General features: G+C 62.1%; 1 protein-coding gene across 7 annotated transcripts in view; it reads left to right on the plus strand.

The window, feature by feature from the left end:
• Window positions 1-343: 343 nt before the first annotated feature.
• The window catches only part of ADAMTSL2 (ADAMTS like 2), a 36076-nt gene continuing 10205 nt past the window's right edge, over window positions 344-26214 (plus strand). For 3 of the 7 annotated variants that reach the window (XM_060300206.1, XM_060300204.1, XM_060300209.1), the window contains exons 1-10: window positions 3325-3993; window positions 4813-4888; window positions 6045-6147; window positions 6660-6805; window positions 6939-7062; window positions 9782-9862; window positions 12204-12379; window positions 17146-17494; window positions 18911-19283; window positions 24137-24234. In XM_060300206.1, coding sequence (XP_060156189.1) covers window positions 3608-3993; window positions 4813-4888; window positions 6045-6147; window positions 6660-6805; window positions 6939-7062; window positions 9782-9862; window positions 12204-12379; window positions 17146-17494; window positions 18911-19283; window positions 24137-24234 — 1912 coding nt within the window. In that variant the 5' untranslated portion in view covers window positions 3325-3607. Of the gene's footprint in view, window positions 1494-3225; window positions 3994-4812; window positions 4889-6044; window positions 6148-6659; window positions 6806-6938; window positions 7063-9781; window positions 9863-12203; window positions 12380-17145; window positions 17495-18910; window positions 19284-24136; window positions 24235-26214 lie in introns of those variants that run through there. The other 4 variants (XM_060300205.1, XM_060300208.1, XM_060300207.1 and 1 more) reach the window with 4 other exon arrangements.

Consider the following 26214-nt stretch of genomic DNA (forward strand, 5'->3'; position numbering starts at 1 on the left):
CCCCCAGACGTGCGACCCCGGGCACCACCCAGCGGTCTCGGGGCCTTAGTTCCTCCATCTGTAAAGTGGGGAGAGCAAAGATGCTGACCTCCTAGCTCTCAGCACAGAGGGAGAACTCGATGCAGGGCAGCAGGCCTTGTTGGTTTCAGGATCATCTCTGGTTGCTCTCCTCCCTGACCATTCCTGTTGGTGGCAGAATCTTCCCAGGGGTGGAATGATTCTCAGTCGCCCAGGGAGGCAATTGGAGGAGCTCACCACAGTTCCTTCCGGCAGGGAGGGTGCAGGGAGGGGGAGGGCTTTCCAGGTGCCACTGGGAGCCATCCGCAGCGCAGAGGCAGGGGGATGGATGAAATGGCTCAGGGCCGCCCCACTTCCACCCCCACCGCGCGGAGGTGCCGGGAGGGTGGGCTCCAGGGAGGCTGGTGTGCGGGGCGGGCGCCTGGCGTTGTTTCCGGGGCAACTTGCAATGTCTGGGGTCCTCCCTGGGTGTCTGGGGGCCGAAGTGCGTGCCGCTGGCTCCGTGCTCTGCTCCACGCTCTGACTCAGCAGGAACACAGGCTGGAGCCCCACGCCGGCCTGCCAGGGGCTGCCCAGCTGGCCCGCGCCCAGCCAGGCCGCTGTGCCCTGCCAAGCTGGTGCTGAACATCTGCAGAGTTCCGCGCGCCTCCCCCCGACCGGCTCTGGCCGTCCTCGCCGTCTGGCCCGCAGGCCGTGGGCACTTCTGTCCCTTCCCCGGAACCCTCAGCTGAGCCTTGCTGCGTCTCCCTCAGTCCCTCCGCCTGCTCAGGCCTCCGTTTTTCAGGAGAATCTCTCCAAGGCTGGCTGGATGACCTCAGAGCATGGTGTCCCCTCTCGACCTCAGTCTTTCCTTCCGTAAAACGGAGCTATTGGATTGGATGCCTCATACACCCCAGACTCCATTCTGGGGAGTGGCAGAGACTGGGCCCCCTCTGGAAGCAGAAGTCCGACGGACCAAGCCTGGGGCTCGGCTTTGCCGCCGCCAACCTCCCCTGTGACCCCGGGCCAGTGGGCACTCCGTCTGGACACCCGGACACGCAGTCCCGTGTTCTGGACCTGGGAAGGCGGCCTCCCTGCTCGTGGCCGCGGCAGCAGTCAGCAGGCAGCTGGGCCGGCCTGGCCGGGCTCCAGAGGCGCGGAGCGGGTTAAAGTGTGCGCCAGGCCGGCCGGCGGGCGGCGGGAGGGGGGAGCAGCCTGGTGGGAAGTGTGAGTTCCTCCCTGTCTGCCTGACAGCTATAAAGGCCGCCGCGCCGCGGAGCTGCCACTGGGCTGCGCGCCTCCCGGGAACCCCCTCTCGTGGGTGCTCTTTGAAGTGGAGGAGGGAGGCGGCGAGAGGGAGGAGAAGGAAGGGAGAGAGGCCCAGCCCGCCGCCCTCTGCGCCCCGAGGCTCCCCCGCACCGCGCACCTGGCGCCGCCTGCCCGCAGCAGAGGCTCGGCCCCTTTCGTCCGAGGACAACCTGCTGACCCCCGGCCAGGTAGGCCTCCTCCCCGCCGTCCCGCTTCCCACCGCAGCCCTGCCAGGGCACGAGATGCAGCCCCAAGTGCATGCATGGCATCCCCGGGCCCCTCGGGGGAGCCGTTATGTAACAGGAGCAGGGCTGGTGGGGAGGGGTCCAGACCCTCCGAGCGTGGGCGCGGGGGGCCCCTCAGCTCCTAGCCTACCGCGCCTGAAGCCCTTGTTTGCACGGCAAGTCTCTCCCGCCGGCCGGTGGCTGTTTTTGGACCCCAGGGAGGGATGGGTCCCGCGTGAGCCGGGCCTGGCCTGCAGCCAGCGGTGTCTGGGAGCCTTAATGAAAACCAAGTGTGCAGCCGCTCAGCACCTGTCTTCAGCCTGCAGGCAGGAGCCGGGGCACAGACTAGCCAATGGGACGCCGAGGGGCCTCTGTGCCTGCGGGAGGCTGGGGGGTGTAGATGGAGGCCTGCGGGGGAGGGGCGGCAGCCGGCTGGAGCGGTGGCAGGCCGCCGACCGGGAGGTGCGGATCTCAAGGGCTCTGGCTCCAGGCTCTGGGGTGTACTGCCGCCTCGCCTGGGGCAGACAGAGGGCAGAGACATTCTTGGGGTGTGAGGGTGTCATTGGCGTAACTCTTGAAAATTTGCAGGTGCTTGAGCTGTGCGGAAACGAGGGTTTGAAGGAGGAGAGAAGGGGGCAGATGTGGACTTAGTTTCAGGGCTGGCAGGCGTGGGGGAGGGGGGCTCTCCTGCCTCCTCTCCCTGCAATTAGTCCCTGAGTTTGCTCTGGGGGCTGGGGGCTGGTCGGCCACCTGGCTGTGTTGCTTCGGGCAAGTTGGCTCCCCTCTCTGGTTCCAGGCTCTAGGGGGTGGGCTTGATGGCTTCGGAAACTCCTCCAACCCCTGGCAAGTGACAACTCGGGACCTGAGACAAACCCTGGACAGAGGCCGCTGTAGGCCCCACTCCTCCGTCTCAGGGACAGATAGGGGAGGCTGGGGGCCCGGGAGGCTGCAGGCTCCCCTTGACCTGACCCCTGGCTCGGAGGTCCAGTAGTGTTCTGTGCTGAGGGTGCTGACTTCTTGGGAGACAGCCCCGTGGTCCTAGGCCACCCTCGCTCCAGCACTCCGGAGGCACAAGCTGTGTGTCTTCTCTTGGGAAGGAGGGGGCACAGACGCTTGGGCTCTGCGCAGCGTGGGGTCCCTCAGGGCAGGGGGAAGCTGTGTCCAGGGAGGGAGAGGGCCTGGCAGAGTCTGTGGCGTCCACGGCCCCCTCCAGCAGCTCCATGTAGCCGACGGGAAGGATCGTTCTCCCACGTGGCCAGCAAGTGCTGAACAGATAAAAATCCCAAGGTGCTCTTGGTCGGGTCCACCGGCCGAGGTAATGGATCGACCCTCAGCGCCTTCATCCAATGGATGCAGCCTGGGCCTATAGGTGTCCCTGGGTTTCTCTCCAGGCGTTCCCCAGGCAGCTCAGCTATTCAGAGGCAAAGTGTGGCCCATGTCCCCAGATGCCCTCAGATCAGGTGGTACGGGCGTAGCGTGCACACCACCACCCTAGTGTCTCAAGCCCGTGCAGGCATCTCTAATCGTTCATTGAGCCCTCCCAACAGGGCCACCAGACCGCCACTACCAGCCAATCCCAGATAACCTCAGGCCTCAGCACTGGGTGGGCTCCGGGAGCTTTTCCCCAAAGCGGACTCCAGCCAGCTGCAGGAGGAGCTGGACCTGGCCTGGCAGTGACTGTGCCCTTGCTTCCTAGGATGGATGGCAGATGGCAGCCTTCACGCTGGGCCTGGTCCCTGCTGGCTGTGGCACTTGTGGCTGGGGGTGCATCGTCCACAGGGGCCGTGGTGAGTGGGGCGCACGACCCTTCGCCCAGGTGGGCTGACGCTGAGGGCTGGGCGGCAGACACGGGGCAGGGGTCCGGGGGTCCTGGAGTGCCTTCCCAGATCCCCTCCCGCTCCCGGGAACGTGCCTTACAAGCCAGTGAGGCCAGCCCCTGCGTGCGGGGCTCCGGCCGCTCCAGAGTCCTTGCTGATTCGGGGCTGACTGCTCACCTTCTGAGAGAAGCCCCGGAGTGTGGCGTGTAGACGGGCGGGTTTGGGTCCCGCAGAACCCAGGCTGCTCGGGGAAAAGAAAGGATGGTTAGGCTCAGCCTCAGGATCCCGCCAAGCTCCCAGGATGTTCCAGATCCCCAGATGGGGCAGGACCCGAGGCCCACAGCTCCCTGGGAGGCCCCCCAGAGACCGCCCTGGAGATCTGAGCCTAGGCTTCGAGCAACCCACCCAGGGGGCTGTGTCCTCCTGTCCAGGGCACGGGGACGGCAGGCCCGTCCGGCCAGGTGCTCCAGCCTCCTTCTAACTGTCGTGGGGCCTCTCACCCAGGACAACAGCCCAACATCCAACAGCCTGGAGGCGGGCACCGATGCCACCGCCTACTGGTGGGGAGAGTGGACCAAGTGGACGGCGTGTTCCCGCAGCTGCGGGGCTGGGGTGACGTCCCAGGAGCGGCACTGCCTGCAGCAGAGGTGCGGGGCTTGAGCACGTGGCCCTGAGGGGCTGGCGTGAAAGTGGGGCCGCCTGCACGGGAGAGGGAGGCCTGGGAGGTGGGGGGGTCTCGGGCTGGGAGGGGGGTCTTCAGGTTGAGGCTGCACAGGCCAGGTGAGCAAGTCAGTCTTTTCATTGGCTTCCGTTGAGGACGTGGCTTCTGTTGGGTCCCAGGCAACAGCGTCCTGGGGTTCGTCCTGCTCCATTTCTAGTGCTCTTTCAGTGAGGGGCCAGGCCCACCCTGGGTTTCTCTTCTGAAGACCTGAGTTGAATAAACATGGGGGAAGCATAAGGTGCAGTGGTTACTGTTGGCCAGACCTGGGTTCAAATCTTGCCTCGGCCACTTCCTAGCTGTGTGACCTTGGGCAAGTCACTTAACCTCTCTGAGCGTCCGTTTCCTCATTTGTGGCGTGGAGATTATGCTCGAGTCCACCTGACATTTCTGAGAATACAAGAGACAGTGTGTGTGTATGCACTGCAGCACGGGGCCCATACATGGGAAATGTGGTTATTTTATTACTAACTCTGTGTCCTGAGACCCTCTGCTGTGTGCTGGGGATAGAGAGGTGAATTGGATCTCACCCCTCCCCCTGAAGAAGGGGCTGAGAAACACCCTCAAACTACCTGAATACCTGTGACGTGAGAGGGCTCTGGTGCAGCAGCGGGGCTTGAGTGGGGAGGAAGGAGGCCTCAGTCAGAGGAATCAGAGCAGGCTCGGGGGCAGCGTGGTGGAGGAGTAGCCCAGAGGCCGCCCAGGAGCAGAAGCAGGGTCAGGGCTGCAGCCCGTGTCCTCCCGCCAGGAGGACGTCTGTCATGGGCACTGGGAACCGGACCTGCACGGGCACGTCCAAGAGGTACCAGCTCTGCAGAGTACAGGTGAGGCTCCGCCAGCCGGGACCCCCTCCCCCATCCCCCTTCTCTGGCAGGTCTCAGGGCAGCTTCCCGGTGGCCCTGGGCCCTCTGGACACTCTGTCCAGGGCCTGCCACTTACACCCTGTTGAAGAGAAGGGTGGTGAGGGCCTCCGGGCTCAGAATCCCCCCTTCCGGCATCAAATCAAATTTGTGGTGCCCACCACGGGCTGCGGGCACCTGAGGGGAAAAGGACCCACTTCTGCTGGCGGAACTCCAGCACGACCTCAAGGTTCTGGGGTCTAGGGGCGCGCGCGGCCCCTGCGCTCAGCGTGAAGCCTGCTCGCGGGTCTCCCCGGGGGACTGGGGTCACCGGCATCCCCCCTGTGCGCCCGCCTCTGCTCTCTGCGCCCTCCACACCCAAACCTTCTCTGTCGGTCGCGTGCTGCACCGAGGTGGCTGGGTCTGGGCAGGAGGTGCTGACCCTGGCTCACCCTCCGGTCACCTCTTGATGGGGCCAAAGCCAGTCTGAACCAGACCCCCTGGACCGGGGGCGGGGCAGAGAGATGATGCTGTGCGTGTCCCCATGTCCCTGCGTCCACGTGTCTGTGTGTCTGTGTGGGCACACGGGGGGAGTTAGGGGCTGGAGGGAGGCGAGCGGCCATGACCTCTGTGCTGGCCTCGCTGGTCAGCTGCCCTCCTGATGTGAGCTCGGGAGGGAGCCCTGGCCCAGTTCGGCTTCTGGCCGCGGCGTGAGCAGCTGGGCCCCGCGCAGGCCCCTCCCCTCTGCCCCACGGGCCCCTCTTCTGTGAAGTCAGGCCCACGCAGTCAGTGCCCGTGTCCCAGGCACTGTGGCTGTGGATGCGGACACGCAGATGGGCTCCTGCCCGAGGACGCGGGGTGCGTGGGGACCCCGCGCGAGCACCGCCGAGGCCGGTGTCCCTGCCGCTCCATGTGCGGCCGGGGAGAAGGCCGGGGCGGTGGGACTGAAAGGATCCAGCCCAGAGCACGGGGAGGGCCAGCACACGTGGGTGCTGGAGGCTTGGTCCTCCCTCCCTCCTTCCAGAGAGCCCGAGAGACGGAGAGCACGGAGGAGAGCCACTTCCTGCTCTGCCTGGACAAAAATGCTTTTGTCGGGCCGAGTCCCTCCCAGAGCCTCCCGCCCTGTCTTCCCGCTTCCCAGGAGTGTCCGCCGGACGGGAGGAGCTTCCGCGAGGAGCAGTGCATCTCCTTCAACTCCCGTGTGTACAACGGGCGGACGCACCAGTGGAAGCCGCTCTATCCCGGTACTGTGGCCCTGGGCCACCCAGCAGGGAATTCTCTGGCAGGATCTATACCTGAGGGTCACTTCCTGGGGCCTGTGGGAGGGAATGTCCTCGTCCAGTCGGTAGGCAGGTGGGGAAACAGGCCCAGAGGTGGCGGGGGGTGGGTCTCGTCCAAGGTCATAAGAAGTTCAGGCGGCAGCGTAAATGACTTGGCCTCTCCCGCTCACCGGGTAAGTGCAGGGTCCCCAGGACCGGCAGCCCAGGGCCATCAAGTCGGCTCAGACCTCCTGCAGAGGGTACACTGCCCCCCACTCACAGGGCGGCAGAGGCTGGACTTCCAGAGCCTGGGCTGGGCCAGATCACCTGCATCTTGGTCCGTTTCTGCCACTGAGACCCCAGGCAAGTTCTTTCCATTCTCCAGGCCTCCGTTTCCCCATCTGTGCCATGAAAGAAGGGCCGTCTCAGTGCGGGGGAGGGGAGGTCCCTGACCCTGGCCCCCGCCAGCCGCCCTGAGACCCTGTCTCCCCCATCAGATGACTATGTGCACATCTCCAGCAAGCCGTGCGACCTGCACTGCACCACCGTGGACGGCCAGCGCCAACTCATGGTCCCCGCCCGCGACGGCACGTCCTGCAAGCTTGCCGACCTGCGAGGGGTCTGCGTGTCTGGAAAATGTGAGGTTGTTCAACATTGTAGCAGAAGTACCACCGGTCTCCTTGCGCCGGCCGCCCACCTGTCCACCCAGGCAGTGGCGGCCCCGGGGCCCGGGCCTCAGCGCCCTCCCAGCAGCCTCTCCACCTCCCTTCCTGCAGCCCATCGGCTGTGACGGGGTACTCTTCTCCACCCACACGCTGGACAAGTGTGGCGTCTGCCAGGGGGATGGAAGCAGCTGCACCCACGTGACAGGCAACTACCGCAAGGGGAACACCCACCTGGGTAAGAGCCCCTGCCGCTCTGGGTCCAGGGCCCGTGGGATCCTGCCGCCGGCTGCTAAGTGACTGTGCAGGGTCCTTCCCCTCCTGGGCGCCCCGATCCTCCACCCAGGCCCAGCAGGGCTGGCCAGTGGCTCTGTAAGGCCCCCATTGGCTACAGGGAGAGCAGCAGCTCTGTGTTGAGCACCTGCTGGATACCAGGTGCCGCAGTGCTCACGGGGATTGGGGACCACATCTGACCCAAGCGCAGCCTTCAGGGAGATGTTAATACCATCCTTAAAAGGGGGAAACTGAGGCACGCGTTCCGTCCTCACCGCTGATATGAGATTGAGGTCTGGGCGCACAGATGCTGGGGCCTAAGCTCTCAAACCCTAGTTTCAAGGTCTGAAGCGGTGCCCAGGCTCCCGCCAGCTCTGCGCCGGCCGCAGCACAGAGCCAGCCCTCCTGGGGGTTGGGGGAGGGGCGGGCAGGGTCTGTGCCTGTGACAGGACTTTGCACTTTTGGAAGGATGTTGCTTCTAATACTCAGTCTTGAACTGAATACATTCCTGGGTCTCAGTTAATGCTTGTGGGATTAAACTGGGTTATCACAGCCTGCAGACTGGGAAAGGCAGGGCAGCTTGAAACCCATTTGACAGATGGGGAAATTGAGGCCCAGGGTGGGAATTGCCGGCTCGAGGTCCCTCAGTGAGGCCAGGTGCGTCTGGACTAGAGCCAACCCCTCGAGAGCCCCCAAGGACCTGGCTGTCGGGACCCCCACGTGTCCTGGAGGTGGAGGGGACGGACACTTTCGGAGTTAGAGTTACAGGGCTTGGACGAGAGACCCAGGGATGGACATGCCGACTGAGGAGAGGCAGGGTGAGGACAGGAGGGGTGTCTCTAGCGGAAGCCCAGCCGGGCAGGGGTCTGAGTAAGGCAGGGCGAGCGCAGTGGGCAGAGGCCGCTTTCTTCAGAGGCCTAGCCGTGGGAGGGCGCGGGCAAAGACATCGCGCCTTTCCTCCCTTCCGTTCACAGACCTGCTTTTGGGACCTTCCGCCAGATGCTGCGGCGTCGAGCTGGCAGAGTCAGGGTTCAGAGGGTGCGTCTCTTTCTGAGCGCCTCCTGGGTGCCAGGTGCGGCAGTCAGGTTCATGCCCGCGTGGAGCTCTCAGCTTGGGGGCCCGGGGCTGACCCTTACCCAAGCCCACCTATAACTCTACCAAGTGCACTGCACGGAGCCAAGTGCAGCACGGTTAACTCGCTCCCGGCTCTTGACTCCGGGTGGGGACGACCACTGCTGTCATTTTACAGATGTAGAAACAGAGAGGTTAAGAAACTGGGTTAAAGTCACACAGCCAGAGGAGGCAGAGGTGGGTGTGAACGCAGACAGCCTGCTCCCGGGTCTGTGGTCCTAAGCGGTGACGCACATGCTCCCCTGGTAGATGTGTGCGAGGTAGCCGTGGTGAAGAATCTCGGAGCTGGGCGCTCATTTAAAAACGAACACGTATAAACCTTCATTTAAGTAAATGATATTTAAGCAGAGTCATCATTTCCTGATCGTTTTACCTCTATAACTCTTGTGTCTGTCAGCTGGAAATACTAGGGCAGCAGGTAAACGACTGTGTCCCTTTTCCCGACTCTGCGCCCAGCGACACAAGCTGGCAGCTTGACATCGGCCACAGTGGGTGGAAGCGCTTGTCCTCCGGAAATCGGCCGATACTGCAGGTCACAGCTGCTCCTGTCCTCCTGCCAAGAGAGCCAGTGGTTAGGCGTTTAGGGGCTCCCCGCGGGCCGGAAGGACCAGCTCAGGGTCTTCAGGGGGCCGTAAATGGGGGCGGCCGGCAGGAGCGGCTCACCTGGCAGGCGGGCCCACGTGCCCCTCGGGTGACTTGGGCATCGACCCCAGCAAACCTGACTCGAGAAGCCCCTCACCACCCTCTCCCAGACGGCTTTTCACTCTGAGGGCTTTAAAACAACCTCCCTTCTTCTCCCAGCAAACCCTCTACCACCTGCTGGCGGCACGGTCCCTTCCTCAGACCTCTGCCCCCCAAGACCCTTGGTCCCTTTGTGGGGGGCTCTGTGAGGGTCTCCGTGGCTGCCACCCCACCTGACTGGGGCCTTCGATGACAGGCCCTGAGCTGGGGCCTCGTACTTTCTCATTTACACCTTTGAATGTAGCAAGCCTTTAAAATCAACGCGATGGTGTGACAACGTGGGTTTCTAAAATAGCACCGGTGATGACGTCCTCAGGGCCGGGCTCTGTGCTGCCCAGAATCTCCTCCGTCAACTAGAGTGGGGGGCGTCATCCCTGTACAGGCGAGAAAACTGAGGCCCAAGGGCTGCAGCAGCCTGCTCAGGGTCACCTTGGTGGTAGTGGCAGAGCAGGACCCACGTATGTTGACTCCGGCAGACTTATGGTCCCTGTGGCCTGTGGCGTGCCTCGGAAGGAGCAGGGCAGGTACCAGGGAGCATCTCCCGCAGCCTTGGTAGGAAAGCGTCTCGGAAGCGGGGAATGCTGGGGCCGTGCCGGAGCCGTGGGTCAGCTCTCCCGCGGCAGGGCGTGTTCCGCCAGGTCCTGGACTTGCCTCTTGGGCCCCAGGTGCGCAGCTCTGGCAGCGGGGAGGGGCTGCCCTTAGACGCTGCCCCTCACACGCCAGGAGTGCAGGAGGGTGGTGGCTGCCGTCCTGCAGTCGAGAGGCAGTGGCCACAGCCGGCCTGCCGCTCACCGCTGTTCCGTGTCCCCCAGGTTACTCTCTGGTGACCCACATCCCGGCCGGCGCCCGAGACATCCAGATTGTGGAGCGGAAGAAGTCTGCGGACGTCCTAGGTGTGTATGTGGGGCCTGGGTGGCGCCCCAGGGGCTGTGGTTTCGCATGGGGTGAAGTGTGTGGGTTCTGTGTGGACAGGGGACACTTGACCTTGGGTCCCTCCTTGCAGGCGAGGGATGGCCCCAGAAGCCAGAGTTTGACCTGGGTGGGTGCACGTGTGTAGCATGTGGCGGCGGTGGTGGGGGTGTCGTAGGGAAGCTGACCTCACCCCCACGTGGGCAGAGGTGTTGCACTCAGAGTTGCTTAATAATGGAGGGGGTCATGACTCAGGTAGTGAGTTCCCCGTCCCTGGAGGGCAAGGCACAGGCAAAAGCTGGAGGGGCTGGCGGCGGCCTCTCTGCTCCCCCCGCTGCCCCCCCAGGTCCGAGGAGTGAGACTCTGGGGCTGAGAAGGTTGAGGCAGAGCGAGAAGGAGTAGGTGGCCAGTCTGAGGCCACGGGTGACGAGAAGCAGGGGTGGGATTCAAACTCCCGTCTGGGGCCCTCGAGTTGATGTTTCGGCCACTGGACTGTCTCTGGTGGGAAGCTGGCTTCAGGAGGGGTCCTGGAGGATTGTGGAGTCATTGGCATGGTGGCTGAGGCGGTGAGGCCCCACGCTGGTGACAATTTCTGGAAGGGCTCCCTGTGCAGTGGGAAGTTGGCGGGGCAGTGCACCTTGTCTGCACCCCGGGGGAGCCCCTTCTGGCCGAGGAGGGCAGATACTGACATCTGTGAGCCGATCTGCGCAGGGAAGGTGGGGGACCCCGGGCAGGGCTCACCTCCCTCCCTCTCAGGCCAGCTTCTCGGGGGCCAGGGCTGGTGGGGCGCAACCACCCTTCTAAGGGGACGCTGGGGTGGAGGGTGGGTCTTTGTTAAAGATCCTCAAGGTTGAGCTCAGCACGGGCTCTCAGCCCTTCAGGCCCCGGGGCCCCAGTGCCTGGGGCCCTGAGCCCCAGCCCCCAGCCGGCCGGTCTGCACGCTCCAGGCCCCAGCCCCTGCGGCCCGAACACAGGGGCCAGGCCTCTGCCAGGCCGGTTGCTCTGTGGCCCGCTGGGAGGGTGGTGAGGCCAGGAAACACCGTGTTCCCAGAGCTGGCTGCAAAGCCATCGTTCTTGAAACAGACGCGTGGAAATACCAAGGGCAGCCTCGGAGCACTGGGAAAGCCGCAGGAAGGAAGGTCGTTACTGTCAGGAAACAGGTTTGGACTCGGGCCGGGGATTTAACCCTGTGCACAGACCCAGCCCGTCCGTGTCCCCCTCGCCCAGCTCCCGCTCTTGTCCCCGTTAGTTTTCAGCGTCGCCACATGGAGGGTGTTTTTCCAGCAGACGCATCCTCCTTGCTGCGTCTGCCTGATAATAAATTAACCGCCCATCTCCTCCGCTTGGAGTTGCATCAGAAGCTTTGGAAGCTGGACTCTTCCCCACCGTCGGGCCAGTTCCTGGCACGGGCTCTAAAGAAACCCTCTGGAAGACACACTGTCCCCGAGGTGGAGCCCCGCCCCACGGCCCCGGGCCTCCCAGGGAGGGCCAGCCGTCCCGCCTCTGGACAGATGTCCCAGCCCGTTGCGGGGGGCCGCACGTGCGTTCCCGCTGTCTGGGCGTCATCGCGCTCCAGTTCTGGGAGTGGATGTCCTTCTGAAGTCCTTGGTTCCAAGTGTCCACCGGCCTCAGAGAGAGGCTGACTGGGAGCCACACGGCGGGGAGTGGGCCGATCCGGCCCACGGTCAGCCGGGTCCCCCGGTCTGGGCGGCAGAATGTCATGCTCCCAGCGAGAGCACGGAACTGGTCAGCTTGGGGTCGGGTAGGGCCTGCTGGGGCCGCTGGGACAGGGCTGCAGTGCTGCTCGGCCTGGGCCCTGGTGGGGCACTACGGTCCTCTCCCCGTGTCGGGGGAGGGGAAGCTGGGGGTGCCAAGTCAGCCCGGCTCACATGGGGAAGTCTGCAGCAGAGCCAGGCAGGGTGGCCCGGCCCCAACCTGGAGGACACCTGCCGTCCAGCGTGTGTCTCGACCTGGCCGCTTGGTCCCTATGCTTTACCTCACCTCTCAGCCCCAGGCCCTTTGGGGGCGGCCGGAACGGCAGGACCAAGTGGGCCCTGGGCCAGCCACCCTCAGTCGTCCAGACAAGCCCTCGTTTATTTTAGGCTGATAGGAAGGAGGGCCCACATCTCCCTGGCCAGGGCCACATGCCGTGTGCAAACAGAGCGTCCCACTCCCACGACGTGCAGTTTCCTGTCTTTGGGTGTTTGGGGAGGGTCGCAGGGGTCCACAGGTTGGCCAGAGGCCCCGAGTGCGAGGTCCTGCCCCCCACCCCATCCCCACTCCGGCCGCGCCGGCTCAGGTGACCAGGCAGCTGTGCCCTTTCAGCTCTTGCAGATGAAGCCGGCTACTACTTCTTCAATGGCAACTTCAAGGTGGACAGCCCCAAGAACTTCAACATCGCCGGCACCGTGGTCAAGTACCGGCGGCCCATGGACGTGTACGAGACGGGAATCGAGTACATCGTGGCGCAGGGGCCCACCAACCAGGGCCTGAACGTCATGGTGCGTGGGCCGCGGCTCCGGGGCTTCCCCAGAAGCCGGCAGCAGGCGGGGGGCTTCCGGGCCAGCGCCTCCACGCATCTCGGGGTGGGCCTCATTCCTTCAGTCCCTCGTTCACTCACTGAGTCACTCCCTCGACCCAGCCCTCACTCAGATTTTCATTCCTTCACTAGTCTCCCATTGACTCATTAATTCATTTACCTGTTCACTTGTTCACCCAAGCACCTGCTGACTCACACTCTCACTTGTGTGACCCTCCTCTCCCCTCCCTCCCTCCCTCCTTCCTTCCTTCCTTCCCTCCTTCCCTCCTTCCTTCCTTCCCTCCCTCTGTGAGCACCCCTGGAGGATGTGCACAGCAGGAGGTTCTGTGCAGGGCATCAGGAACTGTGTGGGGAGATGAGGACAGAAGGCTGGATGGGGTACAGGGATGCAGGACCCACTCCACAGGTTGGGGTTCAAGCCCCCCATGGAGTTCCCTACCCTCAGCCCCATGGACACTGTGGCATTCCTGCCAGGTCCTCGATGCTGAGGGACCATGGCGGTGCTTGTCACGGCTGTCCCCCTGATGCTGCACCCAGCATGCTCATGGCTTCTGGGGGGAGTGCGTGGGGCGTGAGCAGAGGGCAAGAGAGTTTGGCTTGCTATGGCCAGCTTGCCGGGACTTTTCCCGTGGATACTGTCTAGAAATGAATGGCATTGCCGCTTGGTGCCCCAGATCTGAAAAGGCAGAGGAATTATCACCGAAATCAGGTGATGCCAAGAGGCTCTTGGAGGCCTGCCGGCTTTCATGGAGGCTGAGGGATACGGTGGGGACAGAGCCCACCCACCTGACCAATGCCAGAGGCTGGCCCATGGCAGGGGGCAAAGACGTTCTGTCTCTCACCCGTTGGTTTCGTGCCCCTCCCAGGGTGGGCGCCCTGTAGCGTGCCTTAACAGGTGCTCCAGAGACCTTCACATGTTACGTCTCCGCCACTGATCCAACGGCGCGTGTCTTCTCCAGACCTCCTCATGCCCCATCTTAAAGTCTTTTCCATCCAGGCTCCCGGCCAAGCCAAGTGCACTGCCCACGAGTCAGGATTTATTCTTACTTAGGGCCACTCTGCCTTCCAAACAGATTGGGTGGCCACCTTACAGTACGGCCTGAAGCCCTCTGGGAGGATTTTCCTTCGCAGCAATCCCATCTTCGGCTCGCACCCCCGACAAGCTGCCGCAGCTCAGAGCCGAGTGTCGCCATGCCGCTCCTCTCTGTCTTCACCCTAAGGGCGCTCCGTGCAGCCGTAGCTGCGAGCTGAGAGAGGGACGCTGGCACCGGAGTCCCGGATGCTGGGAGGCTGGGTCTCCCGCTCTTCTGTCCCTCTAGCCCTGGACTGCTGCTGGCCCCTCCTGACCCCGTAACTTAACGGGGTTGAGAGACCTCATGTTATAACGTTCGGCTCTAGCTGCGTGGGTCACTTGATGTCCTGCGGTCAAAGGGTCATCTCTAGTAGGGTCTGATAGCACACCGGGAGGTTTTTGCAAATAACGTCTATCTGTTTTAGGTGATATGGCCTTCCTCTAGAACACTAGGGGTCTACGTTATCATTTTCTTAGCAAAGTTTGCCAGAAACTCCACAGTCCTTCTTTCCCCACCACAGACACCTTTATTACTGCAGGGGCTGCTGGGTATTACAGCCCAGGTGGTGGGCTGCTTGCATCACAGCCTGGGCCTCCTGCAGAGCCCTTTCTCCTCAGGACCCCACTCAAGGCGATTCCAGTATATGGATTGGACCAATATTCCCTGATGCGGAAATGTTGTGTCCTAAATTCTTCACGATTGGGGGCATGAGATATGATGTTTCCCTTTATTTTCAAGGAGATGTCTTGTGCTGCCCTAGACTATTGGACCCTGAGATTGTCACTGATGTGGGGCCAGTCTTCACAGGAGTTAATCTCCGATCCTCTGGAATACGTATGTTATACCAAGGCCTCCAGTGCCCCTTCCTGCTCATCAGGTCTGATAAACATGATGTCGTCAATGTAGTGGACCAACGTCATGTTCTGTAGGACGGTCCAGACACGTTTGTACCGTGTTACGACGGGAAGCGGGAGAGTCAACCATAGCTCTGGGTCAGAGCGCTAAATGTATGAAACAGAGCGCTTCTGCTTCTCCTTCCTGATGGGGGTAGAAAAGAATTTGCCAGATGGTCAACTTGAGGGCATGTTAATCTGCTCTAGGAAGGATGCCACATCTGTCCCAAAGCTGCAGCTGGGGCTACGGCTCGGTTGAGTTTGCAGGAATCCACTGTCACCCTCCTGGATCTGTCTTGCTTTTGTAGGGGCCAAACTGTTGAATGAAATGGGGGCTATGATGGGGTCAGCACCCCTGCATCCTTTAGGTCTTTGCGCGGCACTAATCTCTGTGTTTCCCCCCCAGGATGCAATATGGTTTCTGATTTACTCCCCGCCCAGGTCAAGCAGCCAACAGGAGAGTTCTGCTGACTCCCAGTTATGCGTTTGGGGGCTGGGTGAGCCTTAGATCCAGCGGATAGACTGTCAACCAGACCTGGGCCTTGTTTGGGCCATTACTTGTCATCCACGTGCTCTCACTGTAACGGGGACAGTAATGATGCTTTGGGTCCCTGGTTAACAATGACACCTTGAACCCTGGTCCCACAATGTCTACCCGTTTCTCCACTGAGCAGCTCACCAAGTAAATAGCTGTGGGCTCTTTGGTGGGAGAACCGGGGTAATCATGACCATATCAACCAGTTGGGGATCATTCTTCCCGGGGAACTGGCTATTCCATCCTCCAGCAGATTCTGGGTCTAAAACGTGGTCCAGGAAACCGGGCAGCGACTGTGACGTTTATGTGGCAGCTGTCGTCTGCTTTGCGGTCATCCACCCGCGATTTCTTCTGATCATACAGGTTGAGAAGAACCTTTGCTGGGCCCATGCGTTTGTCCCCTAGGAGTCCTTTGTTCTGTCAGCCGTGCCCAAAGGCGGCTCAAGCTCCCTGGCTACCGTGTCAACCTCATTGCTCGTTACAGTACTTGAGCCCCCTTGTCCGATTACCATGGACAGTTCAGCTCTGTACTGGCATCTCCTGCCACCGGCCCTGGCCTAGGAGGACACCCAACACCATCCCTCTAGGTGTCCCTCTGAGTGACGTGGGTGACCCTTCACCATCACGCTTCCTTTCACTGTGGCGGCCGGAACGTCCTCCAGGGGATCCTGCAGAAAATAGTCACCTGGCGGCTTTTCCAGCCTTTTCCTCCCTCTTCCGTCGTCTGCCGTGGTGGTGTCAGCACGGGTCCTCCCCTTAGTGTGTTGGCCTCACCTTCCCGGGGTGCTTGCGAGCGTGGTCCCTCCTCCATCCTGAGCCGGGGCTCCCACAGGAGAGACTCCCCCCATCAGGCTCAGCTTCTGCCGTCTGCCGCGGCTGGTTCTGCAGGGTCGTTGCCGATGGCCCCGTCTCCCCCGAGCAGCCCCAGGGCTCCCCTGAGTAGGTGAAGAGGGCGCTTAACGTGAGCCATCAGCCAGGTGGCCCTGGGAGGAGGTGGGCAAGGCCCTCAGGGAGGCAGAGGTCTCCGTACGATCTTCAGGAGAGGGCCAGGTGCTGGCCTTAACAGCAAGGAATGGCCACTTTTTAGGCTCAAAGATTCAGGGGAGTCTGAGATTTCAAAATTTTTAAGCAGATTGACTCAGACCCCCACGCCCCAAGTCTCCTCCCGGTCGGGCTCTTGGCGAGGTGGAGAAGCCAACACGCCCCGGCTCTCTGACGTTCTTCCACCTTTTCTGGCCCTGCTGGAGGACACGTGAGTCTCTGTGTAACACCTAGGAGGTAACACTCTGGCTTGGCCTTAGGTTGGAGGTTTGGTGGTGATGTCACCCTAGCCTTTCATTGTCTATCTCCAAAGCGCCACATTCCGAAGACCTTTCTCCTTTCTCAAGGTACACCCCTAGCCCAGCCAACTCCCAACACTTGAGACATGGCGCCCAAAGCACGTTTTCTTCCTCTGATGTCTCATTCCAGCCTGACACCTGGGGGGATCTCAGGGCTCCTTGCACCGCCAGGGACGGCTCGCATCACCCCTGCTGGCAGGGGATCCCGCTCCAAACTCCCATTTGAGAGCTGCTTCCTGGGGCTTCTGACACCGGCTGACTTAGGCGGCGTCCCTCGAAGACCCGCGAGCACTCAGTCGGGGGAGCAGGACAGTCAGGGGGGAAAGCTGGGGGGCGACGCAGTCTCGACAGAAACCTCAGCCCATCCCCCAGTCAGCTCTGATGCTGGGACGGTCCTCAGGGGCTTGGGCCCTGGTACTTGCGCTCGGCTGGCAGTGGGGGGCTCCGGGGGGAAGGTGGTGGGGACGGTGCACTCTTATAACTTGGGGTTTCTGGCACGTGGTGATAGTAAAATGCAGGTTGGGTTTTAATTGGTTTTATTACCTTTAAAACATTATCTGCACCCCACGCACACTTCACTCCCTGTGCCTGGGGCGGACGGCTCCCTCTGCCCCTTCCCTGGCCGCCTTCGCCTGTCTTTGGACACGGACTGCCCCTGGGGCCACGCATAGCCTTGGGTGGGCGTGGCAGCGTTCTTCGGTCAAGGGTGAGTCCCTGGGAAGGACTCGGCTGCAGGCCGCCGCAGGAAAGCCTTCTGCAGCTCAGGGACAGGAGTCTTCCGTCCTCGAGGGGCTTGTGGGCCGCGGGCCGCAGCAGCCGCTCCAGGCTGGTGGGGAAGGGGCTGGGGTGAGGGGGGGCTTGGAATCCCACCTCTTCTCCTCCCCCAGGTGTGGAACCAGAACGGCAAGAGCCCTTCCATCACCTTCGAGTACACGCTGCTGCAGCCGCCGCACGCCCACCGCATCCAGCCCGTCTACTACAGCTTCTCAGAGCCCACCGCAGACAGCACGGAGAGCCAGGAGCTGGACGGGGCTGGGCTGGTGGGCTTCCTTCAGCACAACGGCTCCCTCTACGGCCAGGCCTCCTCGGAGCAGCTGGGCCTGGACAACCGACTGTTCGGCCACCGGGGCCCGGGGATCGAGCTGGGTCTGAGCAAAGGCCAGGAGACCAACGAGGTGTGCGCGCAGGCCAGCGGCAGGGCCTGCGAGGGGCCCCCCAGGGGCAAGGGCTTCCGAGGTAACCAGGAGGAGGGGCGGGGTGGGGCGGGGCTTCCCAGGGAGAGGGGCCTCGGGTGAAGGGTCTTCAGAACCCGGCACCTGCAGAAGAGGGTGACAGAGGGGCCGGTTCCGTGCAGGCTGACCGGGCAGGCCCAGGGCCGGCCCTTAGCAGACATCCTCTGCACATACCTTCCTCCAGGTGGGTATGGTTATCCCCATTTGACAGGTGGGGAGACTGAGGCTTAGAGGGAGGGGTCTTGCCTGTGTCACACAGTCCACCACGGAGGAGCTGGGGGCAAATCCAGGATGGTCCGGCCCCGTAGCCCGTGCTCTCACTCATTCAGTGGAGACAGACAGACAGCATAGCGCGCGAGGTGTGACCAGAACTCTGGGAGGGAATGACGGGCAGCTGAGGGGCACAGGGAGGACCTCGAGTTCTTGGAGAGGGTGACCCCTGACCTGAGGGCTCCAGAGCAAGGTTAGCCAGGGGAGGGCATGGGAGAGGGGCGGGGGTGAGGGGCCCAGCGAGGGCCAGCCTGGCGGGACAGGCTCCAGGGGAAGCCGCAGGAGGTGCAGCTGAAGACGCAGCGGTGGGTCACAGTCCCTGACCCCCGCTGCCAGCTTGGCTGTACTCCTGAGGGCCGTGGAGTGACACGTCGGGGCTGGGCTGGACCATCAGCCCTGCTGAGGGGTGGAGGTAGAGCAGACTTGAGGAGACTCCCCTCACTGACTTGGGGGCAAGTTTCCAAGACCCTGAGAGTCTTCAAGTAGGAAACACTTTAGAGGCGGTGTTCGTTCCCTGGGGCTCCTGCAGCAAACTCCCACCAACCGGGCGGCTTAAAACCTCAGAAACGTATTCTCTCCCCGTTCTGGAGGCCAGAAGTCTATGGAATAAAGTCAAGGTGTCGGCAGGGCTGTGCTCCCTCTGGAGGCTCCAGGGGAGGGTCCTTCCTGCCGCTTCCAGCTCCCGGCGGCGCAGGCGTCCCTTGGCTTGTGGCCGCATCGCTGCAGACTCTGCTCTGTCTTCACACGGCTTCTCCTCTGCGTCCGTGTGTCTCTGCGTGTTCTCTTCTTAAAAGGACAGCAGGCGTTGCAGTTATAGGGTCCGTGACGATCTCACCTGGAGATCTGTATGTCTGTGAAGGTCTTATTTCCACATAAGCTCACATTCTGAGGTTCGGGGCAGATGTGGATTTTGGGGAAACCCTATCCAACCCACGGCAGGGGTCAAGCAGGCTCCCCAACAGGAGGTTGTCCAGGCCGGCTTGCGAGCCTCCGCCGGGCGATCTGTGTCCGCTCATCGGGCAGAAACCTGCCTCTGGACGCTTCCCGGTTCAGGTCTTTGCTGCAGCCCCCCTGCTCCGCCCCTGCCCAGGGCAGCCCTTGCCCCGCCACGAGGGGGCACCGGAGGTTGAGCCACCCATCTCCCCTGTAGACGGCAACGCCACCGGGACGGCTCATGCGGGACACCAGGATGACCAAGAGACCGGCGCCCATTTTACCTCCCAGGAGCTCCTCTCGGCCAACGCCATCTCCGACCAGCTCCTGGACACGGACTCCGACTCCAGGGAGGTCCCCCTCAATGAGACCAGCAACAGCATCTTTGCACAGGGCGCCCCGAGGGGCTCCCCGGCCGACAGCCTCTACGTCGAGTACGAGGAGAACGAGGGAGCCGGTGCTTACCTGCTCAATGGGTCCTACCTGGAGCTGAGCACTGACAGAGTGGCCAACACCTCCTCCGAGGCCCCGTTCCCCAACGCCAGTGCCAGCCTCCCTGCCTTGGCTGGGAACAGGACGCAGAAAGCCAGGTAGGAGGCAACTCCCCAGTCCCCTCTGGGGGCTGCTGAGTGAGGGCCGGGACGGAGGTAGGTGGGAGAGAGCCGCCCCCGCCCAGGGTTCCCCCCCCGCCTCACCCCGCGGATCTGAGCAGGGGGTCAGAGGCCTGGGTTTTAGCATCTTTTCCACAAGTTAGGTCCACGGGCTAAGGCTGGTTCCGAGTGCCCATGTGTGATGTGATTCCAGGAACTGGGGGGCAGAGGGGGAGGAGGTGAACGGTTCTGAGCACTTGGGGCTAAGTGTTCCGTGTGCACAGAGACATGTTCTCATCACAAACAGCCTTAGCTTTAGGGAGGGGTATTGGGCTCAGAGAGGAGGTAAGTGACGTCCTTAGGGCTCAGAGACTGGAGGCTTGGGGTCCTTGGGTTCTCGGTCTGGACGCTCATTGCACACGCGGTCGCTGTGCATAAGGTGGGACAGCTCTCGCGGGAGACCATAATGTTCCCCGAAGGTGGGGTGGCTCAGGACAACCTTCCCCGCTGGCCAGGGAGGAGACTGGGGGACGGTTCAGTGGGGTCCCCAGCCAGGGACCAGGCCCCGAGTCAGGCACTAGGAACAAGGCCTTCTTCTGTGGGGCTGGAGCTGCCCTGGGACGGGCTGTGGGAGAGAGTCCAGAGCGAAGGACACGCTGGGGAGGCCTGGACAGTCACACTTGGGGACACCTGAGTCGTGGCTGGCCCTGGAGGAGTCTGAGGCCAGGAGCCTCCCCGGGTTGGGGTCAGCTGGGATCATGGTGGCTCCAGGCCTCCACTATCCCTACTAGAGGACAATTCCCTGGGCCGATGATGACTCCCCTGTTCTCCAGGCTAGCAGGGCAGCGAGGCTGGTTTAAACAGACCGAGCCAGGCTCAGCACCCCTGGTGGCGAGCGGGGACTGGAGGCAGGAACAAGCCCAATGTTTTTTTTTTTTAATTAATTAATTAATTAATTTAAAAATTTTTGGCTGTGTTGGGTCTTCGTTGCTGCACACGGACTTTCTCTAGCTGCGGCGAGCGGGGGCTACTCTTCGTGCGGTGCACAGGCTTCTCACTGCGGTGGCTTCTTTTGTTGCGGAGCATGGGCTCTAGGCGCGCGGGCTTCAGTAGTTGTGGTACGCGGGCTCAGTAGTTGTGGCTCGCGGACTCTAGAGCACAGGCTCGGGCTTAGTTCCCCTGTGGCATGTGGGGTCTTCCTGGACCAGGGATCGAACCCGTGTCCCCTGAACTGGCAGGCGGATTCTTAACCACTGCGTCACCAGGGAAGTCCAAGTGCACTGGGTTTTAGTTTATCTTGTTTTCTGAGGACCCACACAAACCCCTTGGCCTTAGACACCAAGCCAGTGGAACCCTAGCCAGGGCTGAGGATGCAGAGGCGGGCGTCCTTGGGGAATTGAGTTTGATGGAAGATTTGGGGTTCACTCTTGCGGTGAGGTGAGTGGAGACGACTCTCTCACCCTTCCCCGGGGATGAGAGCAGGGAAGCTGGGCCCCTGAGCCCCCAGGAGGTGCCCCCCTCTTTTCTCAAGCTGTTTTCCGAGGCCCCATGAGATACCCAGGGCACATCCGGGGCAATCCTGAGGCTCTGGGTGGAATTCTTTGCAAATGTGGCCAGAGTGGGAGGTCTGGAGCCTTCTGCGGCTGCCCTTCTTCCCATAGGGTCCATCTAGGCCATCTGCTTGCCTGGCCCGGCTTCAGAATGCAGGGAGTGGGCCTTGGGGGTGTGTGGCATCCAGCGGCCGGAAGGGCGAGACAGGCTCTGAGTCTGAGGGGGGCGTTCAGAATCAGCCGGTACTTGCTGTTGTGATCTGGGGCCAGCTACTCAGGGCTCTTCTCACCCCCAGGGCTGGCCAGAGGATTGAGTTCCATCTGGTACTGAAGCGCTGAAGGCACCTAGTGAGGACCCAGCAAACGGGAAAGATCGTGAACACACTGAGCCTCGGGGTGGGGGAGGGGCCCTTCTGGGACCACGACCCCGTGCGAGGAAGGCCGCCCATCTCACGGTCAGGGTCCCTCCGTGAACGGGCTTACCGGGGGGCACACAGGCTGCTGTTTAATTTGGCTTCAGGCCTGGAAAGTGCCAGTGGGTCTCCATCCCAACCCTCTCCCCTCCCCGCCCCGTCCCCATGGGACCTGGACCCATCGGTGACCCTCTCTGGTCCTCAGTTCCCCATCCCTGAGCGAGGGGCTTGTCAGACAATGCTTCAGGGCCCGCCGGTCGGGCACTCAAGGATTCTTAAGCCAGGTCATGGCACAAGATTTTGGGTCCTTAGGTCACATTATAAAGAATGTCTCCTGCCCTATCCCAGTTGACTCCCACCCCACCCCTGGGCCCTAAGGGGAATGATTGGGTTTCCAGTGCCACGTGGGATGCAGGAACCAGTACAGTGATGGTCATTACTCAGAAAGTCCTGACGTGGGGAGATGGGCGGCTCCCCCACCAGCTGCTTCAAAGTACACCGCGGACCAGAGGCCAAAGATGGTCTTTGGAGATAAAGGGCTGAGGGAGGTGGCGGGGTGGAGGGGGGTGGGGGAACCGCCAGGACAAAATAGCCCTGTCGCAGCGAGTTGTCCAAACACAGGAAGTCGCGTCTGCTCAGAGAGGGCGAAATCAAAGGGGCAGCCCAGAAAGGAAAGGTTATTTTCACCTTCTCAGAACAGCCCCGAACAATCAAGGGACGCCCCGACACCAGACGCTGGCGTTGGGAACAAGCGTCCGAGACACAGAGACACAGGGTCCCCGTCTCAGCCTGGATCGGGGGTGGCGGGGGTGGCGGGGAAGCAAAGCACTTTATGAGCCGTTTATAAACACGCGTGGCGGTCCTGGGGAAAGGGTCCAGACGCGGGATCCGAGGCATCGCAGGGCTGGGGTGGTCCGAGCCTTTCGGATCAGAGGGTACTGCCTTCCTTCCAGATGGAGGCGGGTGGAGGGTTGGTGGTTTCAGCGATTTCCTGGGTGTTTTTCTCCCCAGGGCCCCACTTCCGAGAACAGAGTCTTTCAGGCGTTGCACTGTTGTGCAAATACACGTTTCGAGAGGCGGGACAGGCGCCCATGCGGTGCTCCCACGAGCAGTGCCATGTGGGCAGCCCCCCCAAAAAATACCTTTGGTGCTTAAAACCCGAAGGGTTATTTTGAACCGCTTGCTGTCTCTCCAGAATGAGTCACGCTGCCTGCTGGCCCAGGAGGGTGTAATTAGATAAAGATGGCTTCTCCATGGGTGGGGTGGCCGGGCAGGGGCTGGATCTTTTCATCCCCTTTTGTTCTTGGGGAGAATTTAAAGCTGTGGAAAGGAGGGTGGGGGACCCAATCAGCACATTTCAGAATCAGGCTCTTCCTCCCCGGGGAGGTTCCACAGGTCCCGTGTTCTGAGATGCTTGGGTCTTGGGTGGGTGGAGCGCCCCATCTTAAAGTTCCCGCTCACTTTTGAGGAGGAAAGAGGCAGGACCTTCCCCTTCCCCAGTATGTGTGGAAAGGCTGGGGCAGGCTCCCGGTGGGGACGCCACCAGGTGAGGGGTCCCAGCCGCCCGCCTGTGGCCGGCTGCCCTCGGCTTTCCCCTCCCTCTCCCTCCTTCCTTGGTTAACGGAGCCCCATCAGTAAATTCGTTACTTGAGGTCCGTGGGTAGACCATTTCCTGGTTCTCAGAGCACGATGTGTCTTCAGGGCAACATTTATGCAAAAGTAAAGTGTAAGAGCCGTTCTCATCCACTTGTGAAATTCCAGAAGTTGGAAGACAAACGGTAAACTCCCAGTTGAATCCAAACCAATGTCTCTATCACAGAATTGACTGGAAGGCCTTTTAGAATGGATGCCCTGCAACCAACCCTCATCTAAGCCTGACCTCCGGGGTGACAGAAAGCCCCAGGGAAAGGACCTGCGAGCGTGCTCTGTGAGAGGGTCTGAGCTTAGGGCGGTCTTCAGTCAGCCCCTCTGGGCAGGAAGGGAAGTGGAGCCGGGCGGTGGGGTCTCAGGGACGTGCCGTCCCCCGGGCCATGGGACCGCGTCCCCTTTGCCGGCTCTGGGGGCGGCAGGGCTCCAGGGGCCGCGTTCAGACTCAGCCGTCTGCATCTCAGAGCAGATGCCCGGGCTCTGGGAGCTGCCGCCACCTCCCTCTGCCCCTGCCGAGTCCAAAACGAGCCTGCAAACGAGCCTGCACGTTGGATACGGAGGTTGGGCCCCAGCACACCGACTGGTTCAAAGAAGCAAACAGTCCTAACAATAGTTGGCTGGGCCGTCTGAGTTCCGGCCAAGAATCCTAGCCCGTCGCTGGCGGGGACCCAGCCCGGCGTTCCCTGGCACAGCAGCCCTTGCAGACCTGGGCAGAGGCGTCTGGAGGGGACGCGGCCACTCCCCCGTCTGCAGCTGAGCTTTTCTATTTTGATCGTCGGAGCCCCAATGGCTAGTGTGCCCCATTCAGTCAGAATCCCAGCTGAGGGAGGCCGTGGGAGAGAATTCTTGCACCTTCGCAGCACACCAGGTGCTTCTCCGGTCCCTTCCCGGGGACAGGGCAGGAGGCATCTGCACGACCCTGCTAGAAGGTGAGAGCGAGCAGGCTGTGTGTGTGGAAGGAGCAACTGCGATGTTGGGGAGCCCCAGATTCTTCACCCCCCAGCCCCCGAAGGTGCTCTGACGGCTGCAGGCCAGTGAGCTCAGACAGTCATTAAGATGGAAAATGCCAACGTCCGTTCCTTCCTACAACCCGCCGCCCCGTGGGCGCCGCTTCCCTTGTCTCTGTTCTAGACGGTGGGCACTGGGACCCCGACAGGTGGCGATTCTGCCTGGAGCTCAGGACAGGTCCACGAACATATCCTCCCATGAAACTCACCCCCTTCTCTGCTTCACCTGCTTTCAGGACCAGGCCCAAGACGCGCAAGCACGGCGTGAGTCCCGCGGACATGTACCGGTGGAAGCTCTCGTCCCACGAGCCCTGCAGCTCCACCTGCACCACAGGTACCACAGGTACCCGGGGCGGGTGCCGAAGGCGGCACCTGCTGAGCCCACCTCGCCGGTGGCTGCGAGGCCGGGCTTCGGGGCCCATGCACCTGCTTGTAGCCCCCAGTTGCCCACAGGGAGCTTATCTAGCAGTTTCCTGACCCACGAGGCAGTGCGATGAGGTGGGAGTTTGGATGTCCTTGTGCTTACGATGTGCTGGACCATGGTAAGGCCCAGCCGCTGGGGGGTTATGCAGCCCCCCAAAGGCTCCCTCGTCATTCTTCATATCACACCTTGTTAGAACAAACATCCTGGTTAAAAAGTAAGAAATCGCAGGTGGTCAGGATTCTACTTTTGCTTACAGCAAATGCAGGAGCGGGAAAGAGACCCACGCAGTCTGTGGCAGAGGGAACTGTTGGGATTCTAGGGCCTCGTCCAGGGAGGAAGCAGGAGGGGAACGGAGACCCCCGGGGCTGCCTGGGCAGATAGACACGTGGGGTTAGTAAGTGTCTGAACCTATGTCTGCTCACGTGGCTGGGTGCCACCACAGCAAGCTTCTGGCTTACAGCCCAGGGCCTGGGGCTCCATCTGCCGCCAGCTCTGGTCCCCTCCCCCTGGGGACTGCTGCAAGGTCAGATGCCAGACCCAGGTCCGGGACCTGTGGCAAATGTAGGGAGACCCCGGGTGCCGCCTTATGTATACCTGCGACTTCGTGTGTGGGTTTGGGCAAGACGAGTTACTGCCACTCAAAATGTATGATCCCCCGACCCTGCCCTTGCACTCCCACCCCAGCTGGCCAGAGCTCTGGATGGCCCCTGCGTGCTCTGGCCAGTGTGGAAGAATTAGCAAGCCACCGACTGGAGCCCGGGCAACCGGTGGTCTGGGCGTGGTCACACCTCCTGCAGCCCTGGTTGGCATCTCAGGAGGAGGGCCCGAGGGAGGACCTGGGGAGGGGGCCCCGCAGGGCTCTGAAAGGACCACAGGCTCTCCGTCTTGGGCTGGAATCTGGGGCCCCCTCCTTTTACATGCCCCTCCTCCCCCAGCAGGGCACGGGACAGGCTGAGTTTGGCCCCCTGATATTCTGGAGGGCGCGAGGTGGGCTTTGTGGGGTATGTGGTGAACGCTTGGGATGCGCTATTTGGTCCACCACACCCCATGCCCTCGGCAAATTGCTTAATCTCTCCACGACTCAACTTTCTACCTGTAAAACGGGATGTCCGCCTTTCCAAGCGTGGTTACAGGGCTAGACACGAAACGAGAAGGAAGTTGTCGTGGCCAAAGCTGACCTAGCGGGCGCCACGGCCAGCACTGCTGCTGCTGGTCTCGGGAGAGGACAGGGCTGAGTGCTGGGATGGGTGCGGGAGGAGCCGGCCTTGAGAGCCTGCTCCCCAAGGGCAGGGTCCTCTTCTGAATCGGGAGCCCCGATGTCATCCCCACGCACGCCGGGATTGTCACAGACCACGTGACTGGGAGCGTCTCCTGTTCCTCCCGGACACATCGCTGCCCGGGGAGGTGACGTCGCTTGAGATCCCTCCAGGACGAAGCAGCCTCTGTGGCGAGGGGCCTGAGCCTGGCCCTGGGTGAAAGATGGTCCCCAGGGAGGTCACAGCACCATCTCTCCATGCCCACAGAGTGGCCAGGCAGGGTATGGGCAGACCTGCCCTGGGTGGCCCGAGGCGCAAAGTAGGACGAAAGAAGAAAGGAAGTGAGAAAGACAGATTTGGGCTCTGCTGAAAGGAAGCGCTCTCCTTTAGACGAGCCTGTCCGGGACTGGCATGAAAGGCCCCGACGCGGAGTGGGCTCCCCATCACTGCAGAGGCACCAAGCTGGGCATGGGTGGCGCTCAGCAGAAGTGGTGGAGTCGGGTCCCTGCTGAACGGGACCTCCGTGGCCGGCTCTCCTCCAAATCCCACCGTACCGGGCGCCGAGGCCGGGCCGGCGTTGGGGGCAGGGGTGGTTTACAGCAGCTCTCCTGTGTCTGTGAACTTCAGCCATGGC

The sequence above is a fragment of the Globicephala melas genome, chromosome 6, assembly GCF_963455315.2.
Source record: "Globicephala melas chromosome 6, mGloMel1.2, whole genome shotgun sequence".
Classification (NCBI taxonomy): Eukaryota; Metazoa; Chordata; class Mammalia; order Artiodactyla; family Delphinidae; genus Globicephala; species Globicephala melas.